This window comes from Trichoderma aggressivum (assembly GCF_033847375.1).
Source record: "Trichoderma aggressivum f. europaeum strain CBS 100526 chromosome Unknown scaffold_015, whole genome shotgun sequence".
Lineage (NCBI taxonomy): Eukaryota > Fungi > Ascomycota > Sordariomycetes > Hypocreales > Hypocreaceae > Trichoderma > Trichoderma aggressivum.
This window is the reverse complement of record NW_026946381.1, coordinates 354117-372528: the sequence shown is the minus strand read 5'-3', so window position 1 is coordinate 372528 and position 18412 is coordinate 354117. Positions and strand designations below refer to the sequence as shown.

General features: G+C 53.3%; 8 protein-coding genes across 8 annotated transcripts; 4 read left to right on the top strand and 4 right to left on the bottom strand.

The window, feature by feature from the left end:
- Positions 1-657: 657 nt before the first annotated feature.
- Positions 658-1934, top strand: Triagg1_4730 (uncharacterized protein; the record flags this gene model as incomplete). Its single annotated transcript, XM_062899166.1, has 2 exons — positions 658-772; positions 943-1934. The coding sequence occupies 2 exons, from the start codon at positions 658-660 to the stop codon at positions 1932-1934; spliced, it is 1107 nt and encodes a 368-aa protein (XP_062756310.1).
- Positions 1935-2160: 226 nt separating this feature from the next.
- On the bottom strand, positions 2161-3580 carry Triagg1_4729 (uncharacterized protein; the record flags this gene model as incomplete). The annotated part of the gene is made up of 2 exons (XM_062899165.1): positions 2161-3431; positions 3550-3580. The coding sequence occupies 2 exons, from the start codon at positions 3578-3580 to the stop codon at positions 2161-2163; spliced, it is 1302 nt and encodes a 433-aa protein (XP_062756309.1).
- Positions 3581-7444: 3864 nt separating this feature from the next.
- Positions 7445-8487, top strand: Triagg1_4728 (uncharacterized protein; the record flags this gene model as incomplete). The annotated part of the gene is made up of 3 exons (XM_062899163.1): positions 7445-7571; positions 7636-7966; positions 8031-8487. The coding sequence occupies 3 exons, from the start codon at positions 7445-7447 to the stop codon at positions 8485-8487; spliced, it is 915 nt and encodes a 304-aa protein (XP_062756308.1).
- A 110-nt stretch (positions 8488-8597) lies between these two features.
- On the bottom strand, positions 8598-9792 carry Triagg1_4727 (uncharacterized protein; the record flags this gene model as incomplete). The annotated part of the gene is made up of 2 exons (XM_062899162.1): positions 8598-9540; positions 9611-9792. 2 exons carry the CDS (start codon positions 9790-9792, stop codon positions 8598-8600), a joined length of 1125 nt encoding a protein of 374 aa, XP_062756307.1.
- Positions 9793-10468: 676 nt separating this feature from the next.
- Triagg1_4726 (uncharacterized protein) lies at positions 10469-11137 on the top strand (the record flags this gene model as incomplete). Its single annotated transcript, XM_062899161.1, has 2 exons — positions 10469-10583; positions 10653-11137. 2 exons carry the CDS (start codon positions 10469-10471, stop codon positions 11135-11137), a joined length of 600 nt encoding a protein of 199 aa, XP_062756306.1.
- A 148-nt stretch (positions 11138-11285) lies between these two features.
- Positions 11286-12500, bottom strand: Triagg1_4725 (uncharacterized protein; the record flags this gene model as incomplete). The annotated part of the gene is made up of 1 exon (XM_062899160.1): positions 11286-12500. One exon carries the CDS (start codon positions 12498-12500, stop codon positions 11286-11288), a length of 1215 nt encoding a protein of 404 aa, XP_062756305.1.
- A 533-nt stretch (positions 12501-13033) lies between these two features.
- On the bottom strand, positions 13034-14936 carry Triagg1_4724 (uncharacterized protein; the record flags this gene model as incomplete). Its single annotated transcript, XM_062899159.1, has 6 exons — positions 13034-13225; positions 13306-13735; positions 13866-14283; positions 14352-14535; positions 14620-14785; positions 14908-14936. The coding sequence occupies 6 exons, from the start codon at positions 14934-14936 to the stop codon at positions 13034-13036; spliced, it is 1419 nt and encodes a 472-aa protein (XP_062756304.1).
- A 486-nt stretch (positions 14937-15422) lies between these two features.
- Positions 15423-17475, top strand: Triagg1_4723 (uncharacterized protein; the record flags this gene model as incomplete). Its single annotated transcript, XM_062899158.1, has 3 exons — positions 15423-15488; positions 15555-15817; positions 15888-17475. 3 exons carry the CDS (start codon positions 15423-15425, stop codon positions 17473-17475), a joined length of 1917 nt encoding a protein of 638 aa, XP_062756303.1.
- Between the last annotated feature and the right edge of the window lie 937 nt (positions 17476-18412).

Genomic DNA, 18412 nt, shown 5'->3' with positions numbered 1-18412 from the left:
CTCGGAATATCACTGTTTCCTGTTGTTTTGAGGCTCAAGAAGACTGACACTGACATGAATTGTGATATTGAGGCCCATCTACATGCATGGTGCATTGCATATCGGTGGATATCAAACTACTCCAATTTTCAAGGGTTAGTTGATTCAACCCCAACTATCGTATTCCAACGCTTTACTCGTCAGTTCTATCGCAGTTGGGCATATGCTATTTAGCCGCAAGCCTCTTTATCTCCGATCGGATATATCCTGCCAAGCGGAGGGACTTTCCTGTTTGTTTCCCTCCTATTACCACTAGCATCGAGCCATGACTTCTGGGGAGGGGGATGTTGACCCGCTTCGGACGCAGTGGGGGAGCAGAAATTGGAGGCGGGGGAATCAAGAAGACGTGATTTGACGTCAAAGATCTGGAGGGGGGGATCCGTTGAGATGGAAAAGAGAGGAAGTCATTGGTGCTTTTTCCTTGTTCCGTTTGCTCTGGGTTGACTATTTGTTTGGGCTTGTCTCGTCCGTTTTCTCTTCTCCTCTTCTTATCCCTTTTCCTTGAACCAGGACACATTGACTGAACTTGGGATTGTGTGTTGAGTTTTGAGGATTTGTCTAACATCATCTGGGTCTATACGTGTTGAGAAAGAGGGAAATAGCTTCGACTAAGACACAATGACCAAGGTTCTTCTCACAGGTAAGTTGCCTCCCAAGACTTTTATGTATGAGCATGATGAGCTGGCTTTTGCTAATGGGAGGAATGAAATAGGTGGCTCAGGCTTCATTGCCGGTATGTTTCGTCTCATTCTCGTCATTCAACTTGTATCTTTCTCATGACAAGACATGAGATGATGAAAACACCACCAAACGCTCTTTTCAACATGTCACTCATTATTCCATGACTCTCACCCCAACACCACGGACGCCCAAAGAAGAAGAAAACTGATGTAGAGATTCCAGCCCACATCCTCGAACAACTCCTCGCCAAAAACCACACCGTCATCACCACCGTCCGCACCGAGGACAAGGCAGAAAAGATCCGCGCCGCCCACCCAGACAGCGTCCAGCAGAAGCGCCTCACCGTCGTCACCGTCGGCGACATTGCCCAGCCCAGCGCCTTTGACGCCGTCATCGCCGCGCACGCCGACGGGCTCGAGGTCGTGCTTCACACCGCCAGCCCCTTTCACTACAAGTGGACCGACGCCCAGAAGGAGCTCATCGACCCGGCCCTCAACGGCACCCGGGGCATCCTCGAGGCCATCCACCGCGAGGCCAAGTCCGTCAGGCGCGTCGTCATCACGTCGTCCTTTGCCGCGGTGCTTTCCGAGGAGAGGCTCTTCGACCCCAACACCACCTTCACCGAGGAGTCGTGGAACCCGGACGGCGTCGACGACGCTCACCGCTCGCCGCCCACCGCCTACCGCGTCTCCAAGACGGCCGCCGAGCGTCTCGCATGGGACTTTGTTGCTCGCGAGAAGCCCTCTTTCGACTTCGTCACGGTGAACCCGCCCGTTGTCTTTGGGCCCGTGGCGCACAGCTTGGCCTCGCTCGACTCGATCAACACATCCAACGAGCGCATCGTCGCTCTTCTACGCGGTCAGTGGAAGGAACGCATTGGCGACACCGGCCCCGTCGGCCTGTGGATCGACGTGCGTGACGCCGCCGCCGCCCACATCAAGGCCTTTGAGATCCCCGAGGCTGGAGGCCGTCGTCTCTTCACCGTCGCGGGCAGGACGTGTAACCAAGAAGTTGCCAGGATCGTCCGCGAGGGCTTCCCCGAGTATGCTGACAGATTGCCCGGGCCGGAGGTGCCTGGCGGAGAGCCCTCTGATGAGAACAAGTCGTTCAAGTATAACAACGACGCGACGTACAAGTTGCTGGGGATCGAGTGGATTCCTATTCAGAAGAGTGTATCTGACACTGTCCGTTCACTCAAGGCCTATGGCATCTAGATTGTCTTGCTAGATATTGTACGTGTATGAAAGAGTAGCGACGAAGAATTAACAAAATGAAACCTTTTGGATTAAAAACTTCAAAGTCGAAAAGACATATCTATCAATGTTGGAGCCTGTCATATGAAAAACCCCTTACCTCTTGTTTCCTCCTTTTAACCCCTATAGCACACACACCATGGATAATGCCACAGAATGCAGCCATTGTCTTGTCACTCAGACGCACTCACTCCTTCATCATGCTATTCAAGCCAAGTGGGCTCCTCACATGCCTCACCCTCCTCGGAGACTGTACTGGCACATCCACGGACCTCCCAGCACCACCTTGGCCACTCTCCTCCCCTGGCCTCTGAGAGCCGTTGTTTTCCTCACTCGTACGAATAGATGGGCTAGTCATAGTCGGGAAACTCGGGGATCCTCGCCGGCTCCCGGGCGTGGCCAGGGGCGATTTGAAAGGGCTCACCCGGCCGTCGGCAGGAAGACTTGGAAGCGCACGTGTAGGCGGTGGCCCAGGACTGGCCAGACCACGAATCATCGGCGGTGTTTCATATACTCGTGGCGGCGGCCTGGGGAGATCAGTGGCGGTGGCACCGCTGTATCTGATCTGTGCCGAGTCAGTAGATGTGTTGGACGTGGCCCGCAGGGTGCTTGCGCTGCTGAAGATGCTCGAAACGCTCGCGGCTGGGGCAACGTCGTCCCTAGGGGGCCTGTTGACTTGTGTTATTTGCGAGATTGTCGTTGTTGCCGTTATGCCGCCGTGCTCAGACTCTTCCGAGTTCCATCTAGTTCTAGGGATGGAGAGAGGTGATAGGGGTGACAGCGGTGGCATGGGCGACAGTGGTACACCAACCCATTCCTGCGAGTCCTCGTCATTGTACTGACGGCGTTGGTTGTTGCGTCGAAGGCTCAGAGCTCTGGTCAGCAAGAAGCGCCGCTCTTGTAGTCGCGGAGGCGGCGTCAACGGACCACTCGGCGGTCCAGCATACGAGCTCGACGGCGAAATGAGCGGCGTAGGAGGAAGGCTGCTGGGCTTGATGGGGCGACTGATGCGCTTCTTGTTGCGTAACCGCGCCTTCAGCCTCAAATGCCATGCAATCAAGGCAAGGACGGCCAGGATCCCGACCATGACGGACACCCCGATGGTGACCTTTGTGCTAACGGGTACTGAGCTTTTGCCTCCAGTTCTGTGGCGAAGGGGCTTCGAGGTTTCCGTCGTCGTGATGAGATGAATCACAGGGGACGCTGAGGTAGCCACGCCGGGAGCTATCTCGGAGGCGGGAGGCGGGCTTATTTTGGTCGTGACGGTATGGAATCCCTCTACAAGAAATCCTGACGGAGTGGCAGAAGGGACTCCTGAGACTGATGATGTTGTAGGCTGTCGCTGTTGCCGACGGGCGTGTTCTTTTCCTTCGACGATGCTGCCTGAGCGAGCATGTGCTTGGCCTGACGATGCTAGACCGTAATCTTTTCTGCGTTCAACATCCTTAATGAGCGTGTCTTTGACATGTTGAATAGAAGATGTACACTACCTTTGACAAGAGCTCAAAAATCGACGGACGCTCACTAGAAGAACACTTAGTTATATAAACCTGCAATCTTTCAAAGGCCGACGCACAGTCTTGGTCAGCATCTCCTATGCTCTTCATCTTACACAGATGAGAGCCACAGTTGTAGAACATGGGAGGCCTTTCTCTTCCGTCTTGTAACAAATGAGAAAAAGTCTGACACATCACGTCCTCCTCCCGGTTGGATGCTAATGACCTCAAAAGGTGTGATTGGCAGTCTGCTGAACAATCAGGAACATTATGGTCATTCGGTAAAGCAAAGAGAATAGATTCGTGAATGTAGTTGGTTTCTTCCATGGCAATTCGTCGTTGAAGCTTTCCAATCTCTATACGCAAGTCTAAGTATTAACAGTTGGATACGAAACAAAAAGTCGTTCAATCGTTAATATTGTGTGAGAGTTGTTGACAAAGGTATAGCAAAACACTATACTAAATCATGTAAAAAGCGAGTGTAGATGCTACAGAAGCAACAAGTAAAAAAGACACAACTTCACGGTGTCAGGGTATTCATTGAAGGAAGGAATGTGCTGGGCGGGATGGATTGCGAGTATCAACACGGTCCATGACCTCGAGGGTCTCGGGCACCTACTATATATCATGTGCATGTCAACTACTCGGTACGAGAGGGAAACACAGGTGTGAGGATGGCCCGTGACCTCTTGGGTAAAGGACGTAAACGGCCTCAGCCTCCAAAAAGGAACGAGGAACAGTCAAGACCCTATGCAGGAGGGTCTCACACGGCTCTGCAGCATACCGCTCCCGATGAGGATTTCCTCGTATGGCCTTGGAGGAGCTCTGGCCAGCTCCCTTGAGAGACTGGAGAAGACCATTGCATCGTCAAGGCCCAATAGCCTCCATCAACCTCGGGGGCGGCCGAACACGAAGCCAGCAGCTAGTGGGATAGAAGCCTCGCAAAGGTCCTGGTGGAGACAACGTATCCGGGGCATCACAACCTGGTCGAGCTGTAGACTATTCAGCAGTAGCTCGCCTCCAACAATGTGTGGATTGTGGAACCATCCAAGTGCCGTAGCGGATGATGGCTTCCCGGTGGCTTTCCGGGTTCCCCTGTCGGCTCATGGCCTCGTGGAAGATCAGAACTTACTTTACATAGAGCAGTTGCAGATCTCAAAATACAAACGACGCCTGTGGGTGTCTGCCCCTGTTTTCGTGATTGCTCGTTGAATGAGGGTTCACTGTGGCAATTTCCTGAGCAAACATGCCAGCCACTTGACTCAGTGAGAGATCCAACGTCCCTTTTTCTTCGAGAATAGCGGCTCTAACACGCTCTGGGGCTGAAATCTTCATATCTCAGTTGTGTCCAATAGCATGATGCCAAGCTTGTACAACACGATTTCAGTTGACTCGGAGTACATTCTGCAGCTGGTAGCTGGTGTTGCTTCACAAATACGGTGACGCCAAGCGGAGGGGGATTCTCCAAGTGGCCAATGACCTCTCCCAGTTGACAAAAGAATGGTGTATGAGTTGAGCCGGTAGTCGGCACTCTATTGAGCATCCAAATCATCCAACTTTTCCCTTGCAAAAGTTGCCGCGAATAGCTTGCGTGGCGAGGTGCTATAAAGACGGAGGGAGAGCAAAAGACCAGATCGTGGCATGCAAGTTTCAACTGGAATCTTTGGAAATGGAAGCGAGGAAGAAGGACGCCGTTGGCCGTCGACGGTAGCACAATGCTGGAAACCTACCTATCTTGTCCCAAATCATTGTTTGTGATAAGCCCGCATTAGTTTGACAATCTCGGGGATAGACGAGATTGGCAAACAAGTGCGAAATACACTCGTTTGGCGTTTCTATTTGCTTGCATTTCCCAAGAAAATTGTAAGTGGCGTTGCTCATCCTGCAGCTATGATGTGCAGCGCGTCGTAATCCACGTAGGCTGATGAAGAATAATGCAAGTGAAATGCAGCCAAGGGAGTACCATTTGCGATAGTCAAAAGGAAAAAACCCAGGGTTACTGACCGGGGCAAAAGGGAAGCTCGATGCGCTCAACAGCGAGGAACCGTGGAACCAAGCAATGAACACAAACCATAGAAACGCCATTCCGCCCCTGCAGTCTGTAGCAGTAATTGGTCATTCTGCCTTGTCCAGCCATCGAGATAGAAACGGGGGCAGAGACACAAAATCGCTATGCAGGGGTGCCACCGCTCAAGCGGCTGAATCACATCCTGGAGAAGCCGAAGCTCGCAGGCTGGCCGCAAACAAGTTGCCCAAAGAGCTGACAGCCATACAGGACAAACTTTTCGTATTCATGTCGTCCGCACCTAGAAATGAAAGATGGGCGTTTGAGAACGCAGCTGATCAACGCCTCGCCGTTCTGCGAGGTAACCAGGCCGGAAGAGAAGGAGAGCAAGGAGGTAGCCATGACGTCTTTGCTTCAGAAGCCGACCATGGGATTCGCCTCTCTCTCTCTCTTTTCCTGTGAGTGTCCTTCTCTCTCCCCTTCTGGCGGAATCCAGCCCTAGAATCCCTCCCTGGCCCTCCTCCATGTCGTGGCTCAACCGAACAATGTATGGCGTCCGTATACAAAGGCTTGGCTTACGCGACCTCGCTGCAAGCCCATGCGCAAAGCCGCCACCACAGGGACACAATCACACTCCTCTAGCGGTGTGACAAAAGGGCAGAAGCAAAGAGAGAGAGAGAGAGAGAAAGGGCGCTGAGAGACCCGACGAAAGAGCGACGGTCTTCCAAAACGGCGTAGGCAATCGTGGCACAGCGTTTGGGCCTTGAGCGTTACGCCGACGCATGCGGAGTCGGTGTTTCGTTTGACCCCTGGAGGGCGCTGGTCAGCTGAATTCCAGGCAATGCAAATTGATTGGCACGGTAAAGGGAGCTTTTCTGTGGGTGGCTTTGGAGGTTCCAATCGCTTGAGATGGTGTTTTGGGCAAGTTTTGTGGAAGGGCTACCGGTTATCGGACCGTCGTTATCATGGCTCCTTGTACTTTGTATCTGCGCGCCAATATTTATAGTCCTACTGCTCTAGAGTTTATCGGATGCTGTATTCAAAAGGATGAAGGAGCTGAAAGAGGATTTATAGTAGATGAATTAAAAGCCTTGGTATTCATGCAGATTGCAATGCAGAGCAGATGGGGATAGGTAGCCAAGCAACTCATCGTAGTACCTGCAGGTATTTATAGATACGACACGGGGTCTCTTAGTAAAGACTCGATGTTCATCTTTGATTATTGATATTTCATAGTATTTATCAGTCATATTAGTAATTTACGAGAGAGTATAAGTACGTAAATGGTGGAATTCTTCAAATCGAATAATGGAGATGCCCTGGTGCAGGAATTGGACGAGTTCCGATGCGCATACTAGCATGTCTGTATACACACTGTTCAATAAGCCACACATGTTGTGATGCTCTCTCCTAGGCTCATCAACATCGTTTGATTCCCTCCCCAAAGATGGGAGCAACTGACTCAATCCTTGCGCACTTTTTACACCAACACTTGCAGATGCCTCGGTCTAATAAGTAGACATTGGTTAATACCATGGCCATCTAGATATATCAGAGCGCTGGCCCTTGCCGAATAATTCTTCCTTAGCAACTTATACCTCCAAAACAACAGAATACATCACCACTATTCATGAACAATGTCAAGCATCATTTACAAATTTCGTTCCTGGAGAAGCAGAAGCCCTTGTTCAACTTTGCGGGGGACCATCTCCACCAGCCTCCCCCCAAACAGTTCTAGCTCCCTCGGCGCGTCTTCCCTGTTGCTGAGCCTCGGCATCTAGGCCCATCTGCCCCGGATATAGAAATCTGGAGAGAAGCTCCAATCTGGGAGCAGGCATCGCCATGTAAGATTTTCGATAGACAAGTCATCTCATCTCATTCTCTCTCTTTTTCTACTCCCCTTGAAAATAGACCAACATCAGCCATTGCCCATCCATCCACCTCTTCAACACACACACAACCCGCCCATCATGTCCGACAAGTCAAAAGCCGAGAACCGCATCGAAGCTCTCACCTCCCAACTCCTCCCTCCCATCGCCAAAGTCGCCGCCGGCTCCAGCAAGCCCCGAGTCCAAGACAAAGTCGTCATCATCACCGGTAAATTACCACAAACTCCAGTCCCAAAAGAAAAGTTGAAGTGCTCATGCTCATTCTAACAAAGGCGCAAACTCTCCCCTTGGCATCGGCAGGGCCACCGCTCATCAGTACGCCGAGAGCGGTGCCCGGGCCATCTACATCTGTGACTTTGACGGCTCAAACCTCGAGGCTCACAAGAAGGAGATCAACCAGCTGCACCCCAATGTCGAGATTCACACGCGCCAGTTCGACGCCTCGGATGAGGCCAAGGTCAAGGCCGTCGTGGACGACGCAATGGAGCGGTACGGCCGCCTCGACGTCTTCTTCGCCAATGCCGGCATCACAGGCCCAAACGTCGTCTTCACTGACATTAGCGTTGAGGACTTCATGAACGTATACAAGGTCAACACTCTGAGGTCCGTCCCTTTCACATCAAGTCACGTCGCTCAAAACTCCATCAAACTGACCAAAGTCTTACAGCGCTTTCCTTGCTGCCAAATACGCCGCGCCAGCCATGACAAAAACGTCGCCCCAAAAGCCAGTCCCCGGCGGAAGCATCATCGGCGTCGCCTCCGTGGCCGGCCTCCGCTCCAACGCCGGCAGCACGCCCTACTCGGCCGCCAAAGCCGGCGTCGTCTCTCTCGCCCAGACAATGTCCTACCAGCTTGCGGGCTCTGGCGTCCGCGTCAACGCCGTCTGCCCCGGCATCATCGAGACGGGCATGACGGCGCCGGTGTACGAGGCTGCGCGCGCCCGGGGCACCGAGAAGAAGATTGGCCAGCTGAACCCGACGAAGCGCGGTGGGCGTGCGGATGAGGTTGCGCGCGTCGTCTTGTTCCTGGGCAGTGACGAGGCCAGCTACGTGAATGGACAGGCCTGGGCTGTGGATGGAGGATTGAGTGCTGGACATCCCTTTGTCCCAGGCAGGCTGGGCTAAGGGAAGGGAATCTGCATCTGTACGTCGAGTACGTGTAAATGATGTCGACACGAATAAAGAGTCTGTATATAATCATTCTGATGTCAAGCGCCTCCGTCTCCTCCGTCTATTCATTGGGTATCATTGCTTCCGCCAGCCTCCAAGGATGCAGACAGTTCTGCGATCCGCATCAAGGTGGCATCTTTCCACGCCTTGTACTCTGCTCTACGGCCTTCACTCAAGTAATTGTAATTTTCCTGGAACATGGTGTCCGCTCTCTGCTGCTGAACTTGCAACGCGTCCTCCTCATCTAGACCATCGGCTACATCGCCATCCAGCTGCATGCCCATGTTGATGACATCTGTAATGCCATGATACCAGTCGGCCTCCAGCCAGCCCTTGTCGCGGATTCTTGACGCTGCAGCATCAAAGTCGTTGTTGTTCACATCACTCCAGCCTTCCCAGAGGCTACCTGGCTCTACACCCTTGACCTCGACCTCTCGGCGAGCTCGATCTAGCTGGTCAATTATCTCAGCTCGAGTCGGCTCGTAGATTTCAGGTTGAAAGGCTTGCTCCGGGTCAATATCCCTCGCGCGCATGGCAACAAAGAATATGATGGCTGCACATAACGCAGTGGCGTTCTTCCATGACCATGCGTCTTTTGTTTTCCGTCCCCCAGAAATGAAGATGGACTCCATGCCTGCCAGCATTGACGGTGCCAGTTTCTTGTGCCCAGACCCAGCACACAAATGCCGGATGACGGGCTGAACCCATGGGTATATGTCTGATTCCTTGACGCTCGCGTGTCCCTGCCTGCCTGATTTGATTGGTGTTTTGGCATTTGGGCCCGTCTGTTTCCGGAACTGCGCGAGGCTGCTCTCTTTGCTGGGCTCGGGCCTTGAAGGAAGAGGGCGAGTTTGCGAGGACGGCGCGGAGCCGGCGTTGCGTGTTCTTCGTCCGCTGGCATATGTGTTGGGGAGGACATTTTCCAGATGCGTATACAAGCGCTTATACGCTCGCGGAGGAATTGGTGGCCGCGGTTCTATCGTCGGGAGGTCCAACGCAACCTTGAGCCTGCGGCAAGTACAATTGATCAATATCCATTCATTTGGTCTACCAGTCTGCCTGATCGGTATCCATTTACCTAGTGCAGGCAATGTGTGCACAGGCATAGAGACGGGCGATTTCCTCTTCTGCCTTGAGCGTGCTGGCTAGATGTCGGGATTGGGCGAGCAAGGAGCTGGCGGACTCGACGAGGCTGGCGGGCAGGTCGGAGCCATATGTCGGCATCAACGAGACGAGGGCGAGCTCGACTTGTTTGCTCATTGTGATGGCGATTTGCAATTGCGGTGATGCAGTTGGGAATGGAACTGGTTCACCCTCTTTGCTGGTCTTGAGAGTTGGATCGTGGATCAGGACGCGAGGCGGGGCAGATGGAAACGCGAGATCACGGGGTCCAAAGTGGAAGAGAGCACATTCAGTGCTAGATATGGAGATTGGTCTCGTTGATTTTCTGCTGTTGATTGGTTTGTCTTTGTGTTGTTCAAATAGATGACTTGAGTTGTTCAAATAGATGACTTGACAAAGATTTAAGAATACTGCATCTAGTACGAGTAGAATAAATTACACATAGAGAGCCTCAACTAGCTGTGAAGGGCATCTGTTTTGATATCAACATCTGGGAGCCCAAATCTAGAACGTGGAAGCTTAGCACCGGCAGCTCTAGCGGATGCTTCCCCTTGCATCGGCGCCCTCAATGCCTTTTTGGCGCCCCCGCCTCTCAATGTCACTTGTCCGTTAGCGATTCCACGGCGCCGGCATGTGGCCTGGACTCAGTTGATACAAGTGCTCGGAGCTCAATACTAGCGAGCGCCGGTGGCCACCTCTCATCTCGACGCCTCGCCACGACGCCCATTGCATCGCATCCTGTCGCCTTCTATCCGGGCCTGTCCTTTTCCCGCCAATTCGCCTGCTAGTTGCTTCTTCTCTTCCGCGCAACACAATGCGAGCGTTCCTCCTCTGTTCCGCCGTCGCGGGCCTGGCCATTGCCCACGGCTCCCACTCCCAGAAGCCCATTGTCGATGCGAATGCCAACTGGATGACGAAACACATGGCCGGTGAGCCTCAAACATACGTAGTCACTCCCATGCCATCGTTATGATTTCTAACATGGTAATAACCCGCAGAGGAGCACCACGTTGACGGCTGGGACGCCGCCTCCTTCTTCACCCTCCACGACTACGACAGCGACGGCTACTGGAAAGGCGAAGAGCTCCTCCGCACGTACGGCCTCATGGACGAGTCCAACAAGCACGTTTCTTGGGAGCGCCGCGACGAGATCCTGCGCGGGCTGCTCGCCCTCCTTGATCTGAACCGTGACGGCATCGTCAGCCGCGACGAGTGGACCGACTTTACGGCTCAGGGCAAGACGCTGCCGGACATGAACACCGGCCCGGGCCACCACGGCGACGACGAATACGAGTATGAGATTCACCATTGGGAGAAGTACCATGACGAAAACTCCAAGTTGGAGGACTTGAACCACCCGGAGGATATCGAGCACTTTAAGAAGCACGAGCAGATGGAGGAGGAGGAGGAGAGGCAAGAGAAGCTAGACCAGATGTCCATTGTGGTGGAGAACATTCCCAAGAAGTTTCTAAGGGATCTCTAAAGGGGGGGGGGGGGGAGTGTCATGATTTGAGAGAGAGATTGGAGAGATATTTTGCGAAGATGTAAGAAAGCGACGGCGCAATTGGAAACTAACACGAGGGACGATACACGCCATGATTCTCAAAGTTTTTGATGTACACATATTTGCTTCATGTACCATTATTAGATACACCACCGCCTGTAATACACACGTCAAAGACGCAATGCCACACCCCCGGCGCAAACGTCTTGACCTGCTCGACATGCTCAACGCTCGGCACCCTCGAGCCTCCCCCCGAAGCCGCAGCCGCAGCCGCAGCCCACGTCGCAAAAGTCGTCTGGATCACCGCTCGCCGAGACTCGATGTCCGCCACGCCGACGTTGTCGTGCAAATGCAGCCGTGCCTCGGGCGCCAGCCGCGTGATTTCCCAAGCGCTCTCCCATACGGGTTCGCTGGTAGGCAAGAAGCCGCAGTTGACGTGCGCAATGTTGCTCGCAAGCCCGGCGCCTTGCGCCTCGGCGATGCGTTCCGACGCCCTCTCGTTGCTCTCCAAGAAGACGACGATCCTGTCTCCTCCCGCGAGCAGCGTCTCCATCGGCAGCGCCAGGTGCTCGCCCCGAACGACTTTGACGCTCCATTTGTTTGCTTCGGCACCTCGCCGAAGGCCCTCGACGCTCCACGGATTGATCTCCCAACAAAGAACCCTCATCCCCAGCGCCGCATACGAAAACACAAAGTATCCGATCCCAGCATACAAGTCCACTGCCCATCCGCCCTCTCGTCCAGCCGGAGCAAGTTTGAATCCCAGCACCCTCGCCTTCTCCTTGACATTCCCCCGTGAAAACATGGTCCATCTGGGAGCCCACGTCTGCAGTATCCCGTTCTGCTTCGTCCCAACCCAAAAAGCACCGTCGAAATCACCGCTGTGAGGCTGCTCATCCACTTCCGCCGACCCAAAGTCCCCAAACAGCATCCTGAGCCCACTTGGACTTCTTCGCACGTTCTCGGCATCCTCCCCGTCCTTGTGCAGCGGGATACCCTCGTTCACTGCCAGATGCGTCACCTTGCCTTGTCCAGTCTTGGAAATCTCCTTTAGAATAGACCGCCATAGAGAGCTGCAGGCTGGTTCATCGCAGGTTTGTAAGACAGAGGCCCATGTTTCGCTGGTGAAGCTTCCTGTTGGCAGCAGGGCGAGCGGCTCATAGATGGTGAAGCGCTTCGGCGCCGTGTTCAAGAGATTCTCATTCCGCGAATCTTGGGTTTCAGATTTAGTAGAAGGAAGTGTCGCTGCGATCCAACTCTGTACTGCGGCTATAATGGGGTTGATTTGACGGGGCTTGGGTTTGCTGTGTCGACTTTTGTGGCCCAATTGCTGAGTCGCCATTGAGCCGGATTTTTTGTAAGCTCTTCAGATCGACAACCAAAATAGTATTACAATTTATACCGAGGATTTCGTTTCTTCTGTCGCCTCTTGTGTTTATTCGGCACGTCAATGTCGGTCGCTCTCGTGGAGAAGGAAAAAAAAAGAGAGAAAAGTTACATGAGAAGAAGAAGTTGAGTTTTCCACAGCTTAGATTCCACTTTAGGTAGATAATAATGGATGCTATGAGAGTACGAACACCACCAAATCATGAATGGCCAGATGCCGTTTGTTTTACCACCAATGCAAAGGGAACCGCGATAAAAGAAGGCGTCGTTTATCAATCTTTCTTCTAAATGGATATTATCACCGCTGTTCGTTTCCGCTACCCAGAGTCCCCCAATCCTACCCATAATCCTAATGCATTGTCGATTCTTCAAAGTCATGGATATCTCAACCCGTAATGCTACCTAGTTTACATGCAAAAACCCAACCCAACTCGACCCAATCTAAAATGGCCCCGTCCCCATCTTCTTCACCCTTCTTCACCCTTCTAATCACAAGAAGTAGTCGCCCGGCGATCTACGGCTTGCAGGTACATGCCGCTGCTCATCGGGAACCGCAGAAAATATGCTAAACTTGGGAGCCAGGTCGTTGTCCACTGTCATTATTGACGCGACGTTGCCGCATCGGTAGCAGTAGTTGGGAGCCGACCAGACTGTTACGACTGAACTTTCGTCAAAATGATACTGGGTTGTCAAGCATTAGCTACCTCGTTGGACACCACAAGGCTTTTTAGGTGTGAGAAGAGAGAAAAGAGCCAACTCACTTTGTAACCTTCATTCACAAGTTGATGTGCCCGCGCAATCAATTTTAGGCCGTTTACGTGGTTAAACTCGTTAGCCACTTTATCTCCAAACAGCCAACCGGCCCCTCGCGGGCTCACAGCCCATGTATCTATGTCGTCGGGGTCTGACCATACGAGGTCGCAAAAGGCGCCTTCATGAGGAATTTCTTGAGCACGGGCAACGACCCGGATCTGATCAATAGTCCGAATCTCGGGACTCAAGCCACCGTGGACGCAGAGCAGCTCTCCGTCAACTATAGCAGCGAGAACAAGGAAATCAAAGACATGACAGCATGCCTTCCATACGGACGCGTTGCCGTATTTCTGCTGGCATTCTTCGTAGAAGCCGTAGACTTGTGTGATTTGACGAGATTCGTGGTTTCCTCTGACGAGAACAATGCGGTCTGGGTATCTAGATGTATGGCGTCAGCGCGATTTGCATCTCGCAGATGAAATGCAGAAAATGATGAATGAAGAAAAGGGCCCATCTCGCAATGAGGGACAAGATAAAAAGAGCCCCGAATACCACAGAAACAACATACTTTGCCTTCAAGCACATGAGCAATGTAAACGCCTCCAAGCTAAAGTATCCTCTATCGACGTAGTCTCCAAGAAAGACAAAGCGAGTCTCCGCGCTCTGCGAAGACGTGACTGTATTCACCGCGGGCACGTCGACTGCTCCCTGCTGCTCTTCCTCCCCGTCCTCGTCGCCTTCGGCATCGCCCGAATCGCCCCCGCCTCCGGGAGACTTTAGCTTCTTCCGCAGCTTCGGGTTTGTGATTTCGGTCGGGGGCTCGATGTCCTCCGAGGTGATGACTGCGGTTGCTGACTTGGGCGCCTGGACGTTTGTCTCTCCCGGCATGCCACCGGCGACGCGGAAGAGCTCGAGCAGGTCGTAGAACTGGCCGTGGATGTCGCCGCAGACGGTGACGGGCGTGCAGACGGGCTGGATGTTGGACTCTGCGAGACTCGTAGCATTAGCGACTGCATGACTTCATGCTTTTTTTTTCTTCTCCGTGCGCTCATACCCTCCATCAAGATCTCCTTGACCTTTTCACACAGCTCCTTCATGGCCCTCTCGGGCAGATAGTGGCACTGCTTGGCCTCCTCCAGCCACTCGTCCAGCCCAGCATTGGGGCCCAGATTGGCGGGCCCGGGTCGAGGAACACTTGTCGTCATCTTGGCGACTGCAGTCTGGCAACGGCGCAACGGCTAGGTTGTGTCAGCCCGACACGATGCCAAAGTCAAGGGATGGGGTTTTGGCTGAATGATGGTTTATCAGCGGCCCAAGATGACGCTCGAGTTTGTGGTGGGGGTTTTTGGCTGGCTGGCTGGCTGGCTTATGGAGGTTGATGTCTGGTGCTGTTTCAGGGCGCCAGGGGCTTGCGCTTCAGTGAGGCCCAGCGCCGGATCTTCCTCGGAGGGGCCTGTGCGCTCGCTGGAAGTGACTGGCCGTGCGGCGCTGTTAGAGATCAAGTAGCCCTGGATTGATCTGGTTCAAGTGGGCTCTCATTGGCACGGCATCGTATCAAAGCAGCGTCCGACTGCAGGAGTGTGCATACGAAGTACATACATGTCTCGTACAAGTCACGGTCTTGCAGGATAAGGTACATACTTGGCCACCTGGCTTTTCTCGTATTACTTGTAGTACCAAGTCTTTGTATTCACATTGCTGGCTCTGATCAATTGTTGTACTGCTTGTACTCCATAGCGATACAAATAACAGCCAGCACATTCCATCAACCATCAAATCGCATCTCTCATCCTCGCAACGGCGGCACGTGACTGCTCCATACTCTCGCCACGGAAAAGTCTCGACCCAAGCGGCGCTCACTAACTCCGATTTTGATTTCTATGAGATGATACCGTCCTTGCAGGCCTTTGCCTTTTCTTTGCCTTTGCCCTTGTTCAACCTTGCAGTTTATTACGAATGCGAAGCCGTTAAATAGTGGACCCGCGGTTTCTCATATAACGAAAGGCCGCGACTCGTTTCACTTCACGATATCTGATCTGTTGATCTCGGTCTCAAAGCCGCCGGCCAGACACACAAACTCGGTTGATGCTTGACGTAGCGTCTCCAAATCCCTCCGACATGCGCAATGTCGACTCAAGCACCGCAGGTCCTGTCTCGCAGGACGAACGCTCTGGCATCTGAGTCTGCCAAGGTGAGACGAGAAGAAGCGATGCCCTGTCCGGGATCCAACTTGAACTGAGCTGATGCCCTTGCTCAGAGTAAAGCCACTGCCGACGGCGCGTCTCGCCCTGGTAAGAAGGGTTCGGCTGAGAAGCACGCTGAGGCCCGGAGCACCAACGACGCGGACACGCCAAAGGCCGCAAAGACCAGGACCCCTCATGAAGGCGAAAAGGTCATCATCCGACGGCTGCCTCCTGGTATGACCGAGGCCGAATGCGTCTCTATTCTAGGTTCTGATTGGGTGGTGGGCAATGGCAAGGTCGACTGGTTTTCATACGCCCCTGGCAAGGTGTCTAACGAGTATGTCTTTTAAGCTACCAGGTCCCTTTGTTGTCTCTTTCTTTGACGCACTGACATTGGCAACATCAAGGCTCTCAAAGCCATCCCGCCCTGCTAGAGCATACATCCATGTGATGCGCAAGGACTACATCATGCCGTTAAGCGACGTTGTTCGAAGTGCGACCTGGGAAGACGCCAAGTGTACCTTTAACAGCGCTTCTCTCATCGGGCCACCAGCCCTGGAGATGTCCATCTACAAAAAGGTGCCAGGGACTAAGAAGCGTGTAGATGCTCGTCAAGGAACCATTGACCAAGACCCGGAATTCATGGCGTTTCTTGAAGGTCTCGCGAACCCTGCTCCCCCAAGGGAAGGCATCGAGACCGAGGACGTTGAGGAAGCACAAGAAGCCAAGGTCACTACCACGCCATTGATTGAGTATCTGAAGGAGAAGAAGGCAAACAAAGCCAAGGAAGCTGCCGCTGCCAAGAGCGCGAAGCACTCCAGACAAGAGACCACAACATCCAAGGGCAAATCCTCCTCTAAGGAGGATGAGAGCTCCAAGAAGAGGGGCAAGGATTCCAAGAGCTCCAAGGCTGACAAGTCGGCCCCTAAGGAGCCCGTCAAGATCCTCACCAAGAAAGCTGCTGCAGCTACCTCTGAGAAATCTGCCGAAGCCGCCAAACCGGCCGCAAGCCAGACCAGCACGAGCGGCAATGCTAGTAGCACCACCGAAGCGCCAACTCCCAAGAGCCGCCGTGCCGGTGTCTCCATTGCCGCCCGTATGCTTCAAAGGGATCTTGGCCTTAGTCCAGGTAGTGCCTATCGACGAGCCCGACAAGATGCTGCAAAGGCCGAAGCCGGCTCCAAATCCTCGACAACCGACAAAGAAAACAAAGAAGCTTCTAGCGCGGCAAACGAGAGCCAACCCTCTCCCGCACCATCTTCAGCCGAAACGGCGACGCATGCTCAGACGCCCGCCAAGGACAACGCTTCCAAGGCACAGCAGTCAACACGCAAGGCCCGTGGCGGTAAGAACGCCGACAAGGCCAAGCCATCGGAGGCATCCGGAGGACAGAACGCAACCGCAACTGCACCTGTCATTCTCAAAAAGAAGAACGCCGCCAGTGGTGACGCAGATACATCAAAGCCCACTGCTGAGACGGCCCCCAAGTCTGCTGCCGGCGCGGCAAACGGCCCCAAGAGTGCTTCCGCCAAATCTTCAGGCTCTCAAAAGAAATCTGCGGCGGCTGCATCCGCCAACGCCACCCGTGGCTTCGTAAAGCACGCCAACTCTTCGCAGGGCATCACGGAGCCCGTGTTGAAGCAAGCCCTCGAGGTGTTTGGCACCATTACGTTCATCGAGGTGGATAAGCGCAAGGGCTTTGCGTATGTCGACTTCGCAGACCACGCCAGCCTCGCCAAGGCCATCTCGGCCAGCCCCATTCCCGTCGCGCAAGGAACCGTCCAGGTCTTGGAGCGCAAGGATAAGAAACCTGCCGCTCCTGCGTCGGGAAGTGGCAATGCCGCCGCCGCCGCCGCCCCGTCTTCATCCAACACGGCTAGCAACGGCGCGGCCCCTGAAAAGAATTCGAACAGTGGACGTGGAAGACGTGGAAGGGGTGGCAAGGCGGCCGCTGCTACCAACGGCACTCCCATTGCCGCAACGAGCGGTGGCTGAGCGATTTGCTCTCTTTTGTCAAACCTCCCGACGCCTTTTCCTTATCATTCCGGTTAAAAAAAAAGTAGTCACGGCGGGCCTAATCAGCTCGGCAGGATGCAATCCCAGATCGCAGCATTCTCGCTCTGGGCTCCGCTAGATGACCTTTTTTTTTTCTTCTTCGCGGAAAGGGAAATGGCTAGCGTCCAAGCGAATACACAAAAGAAAGCGGCTCCATCTCTACGCCTTGCGCTAGACGATGTCATACACCTAGCATTATTGTCAGAAACCAAGGATGCGTTACCCGGGGGCCAATCGCAAGGGTCATCAGTAGACCCGACGACCAGAACAGAACATCATCCATTGTCTGCCGTGCATAGCTGGATCCTTGGCATTGCACAAAGAAATCCTTCATGGTGTGACCTGGTGTTTTGACTCAAGGCGATATATGTATCTGTCTGTACCATGGGGGGGAAAGGGATGGTGCGTAAGGAGATGGACCGGGATCGCATGCAAGGGGAATGGCCGTTAGCCAGCTGCGAGGCTATATCTATACTGTAGTTGAATGCCGCTTCTAGCAGCGAATAAAACAGACACTTTTAGGATAATCGATGTTCATTCTCTGATGCTCGGTTTCAAATGCTCACTGTCCCTCGTTGAATGTCAAACATGACAATATCGAACCATGATTCCAAGTGATATCAGTCACATCACAGCATCAACCTTCAAGGCTACCAGGAATCCATATCATAAAGGACAAAAAAAAAACTATCTTCACCCGCAAGGGATCATCCACGTATATCTATAACTAAGAACAAAAAGGCAACGAGGTAGAAAGGCAAATCGTGAACATGACCATGACAACATCCACAAACATAATGGTAAACATCCAAAGAAAAGAAGGGGAAAGGAAAAAAAGAAAAGCTAAACAAGGGGAATAGATAAACATAAAAGAAGA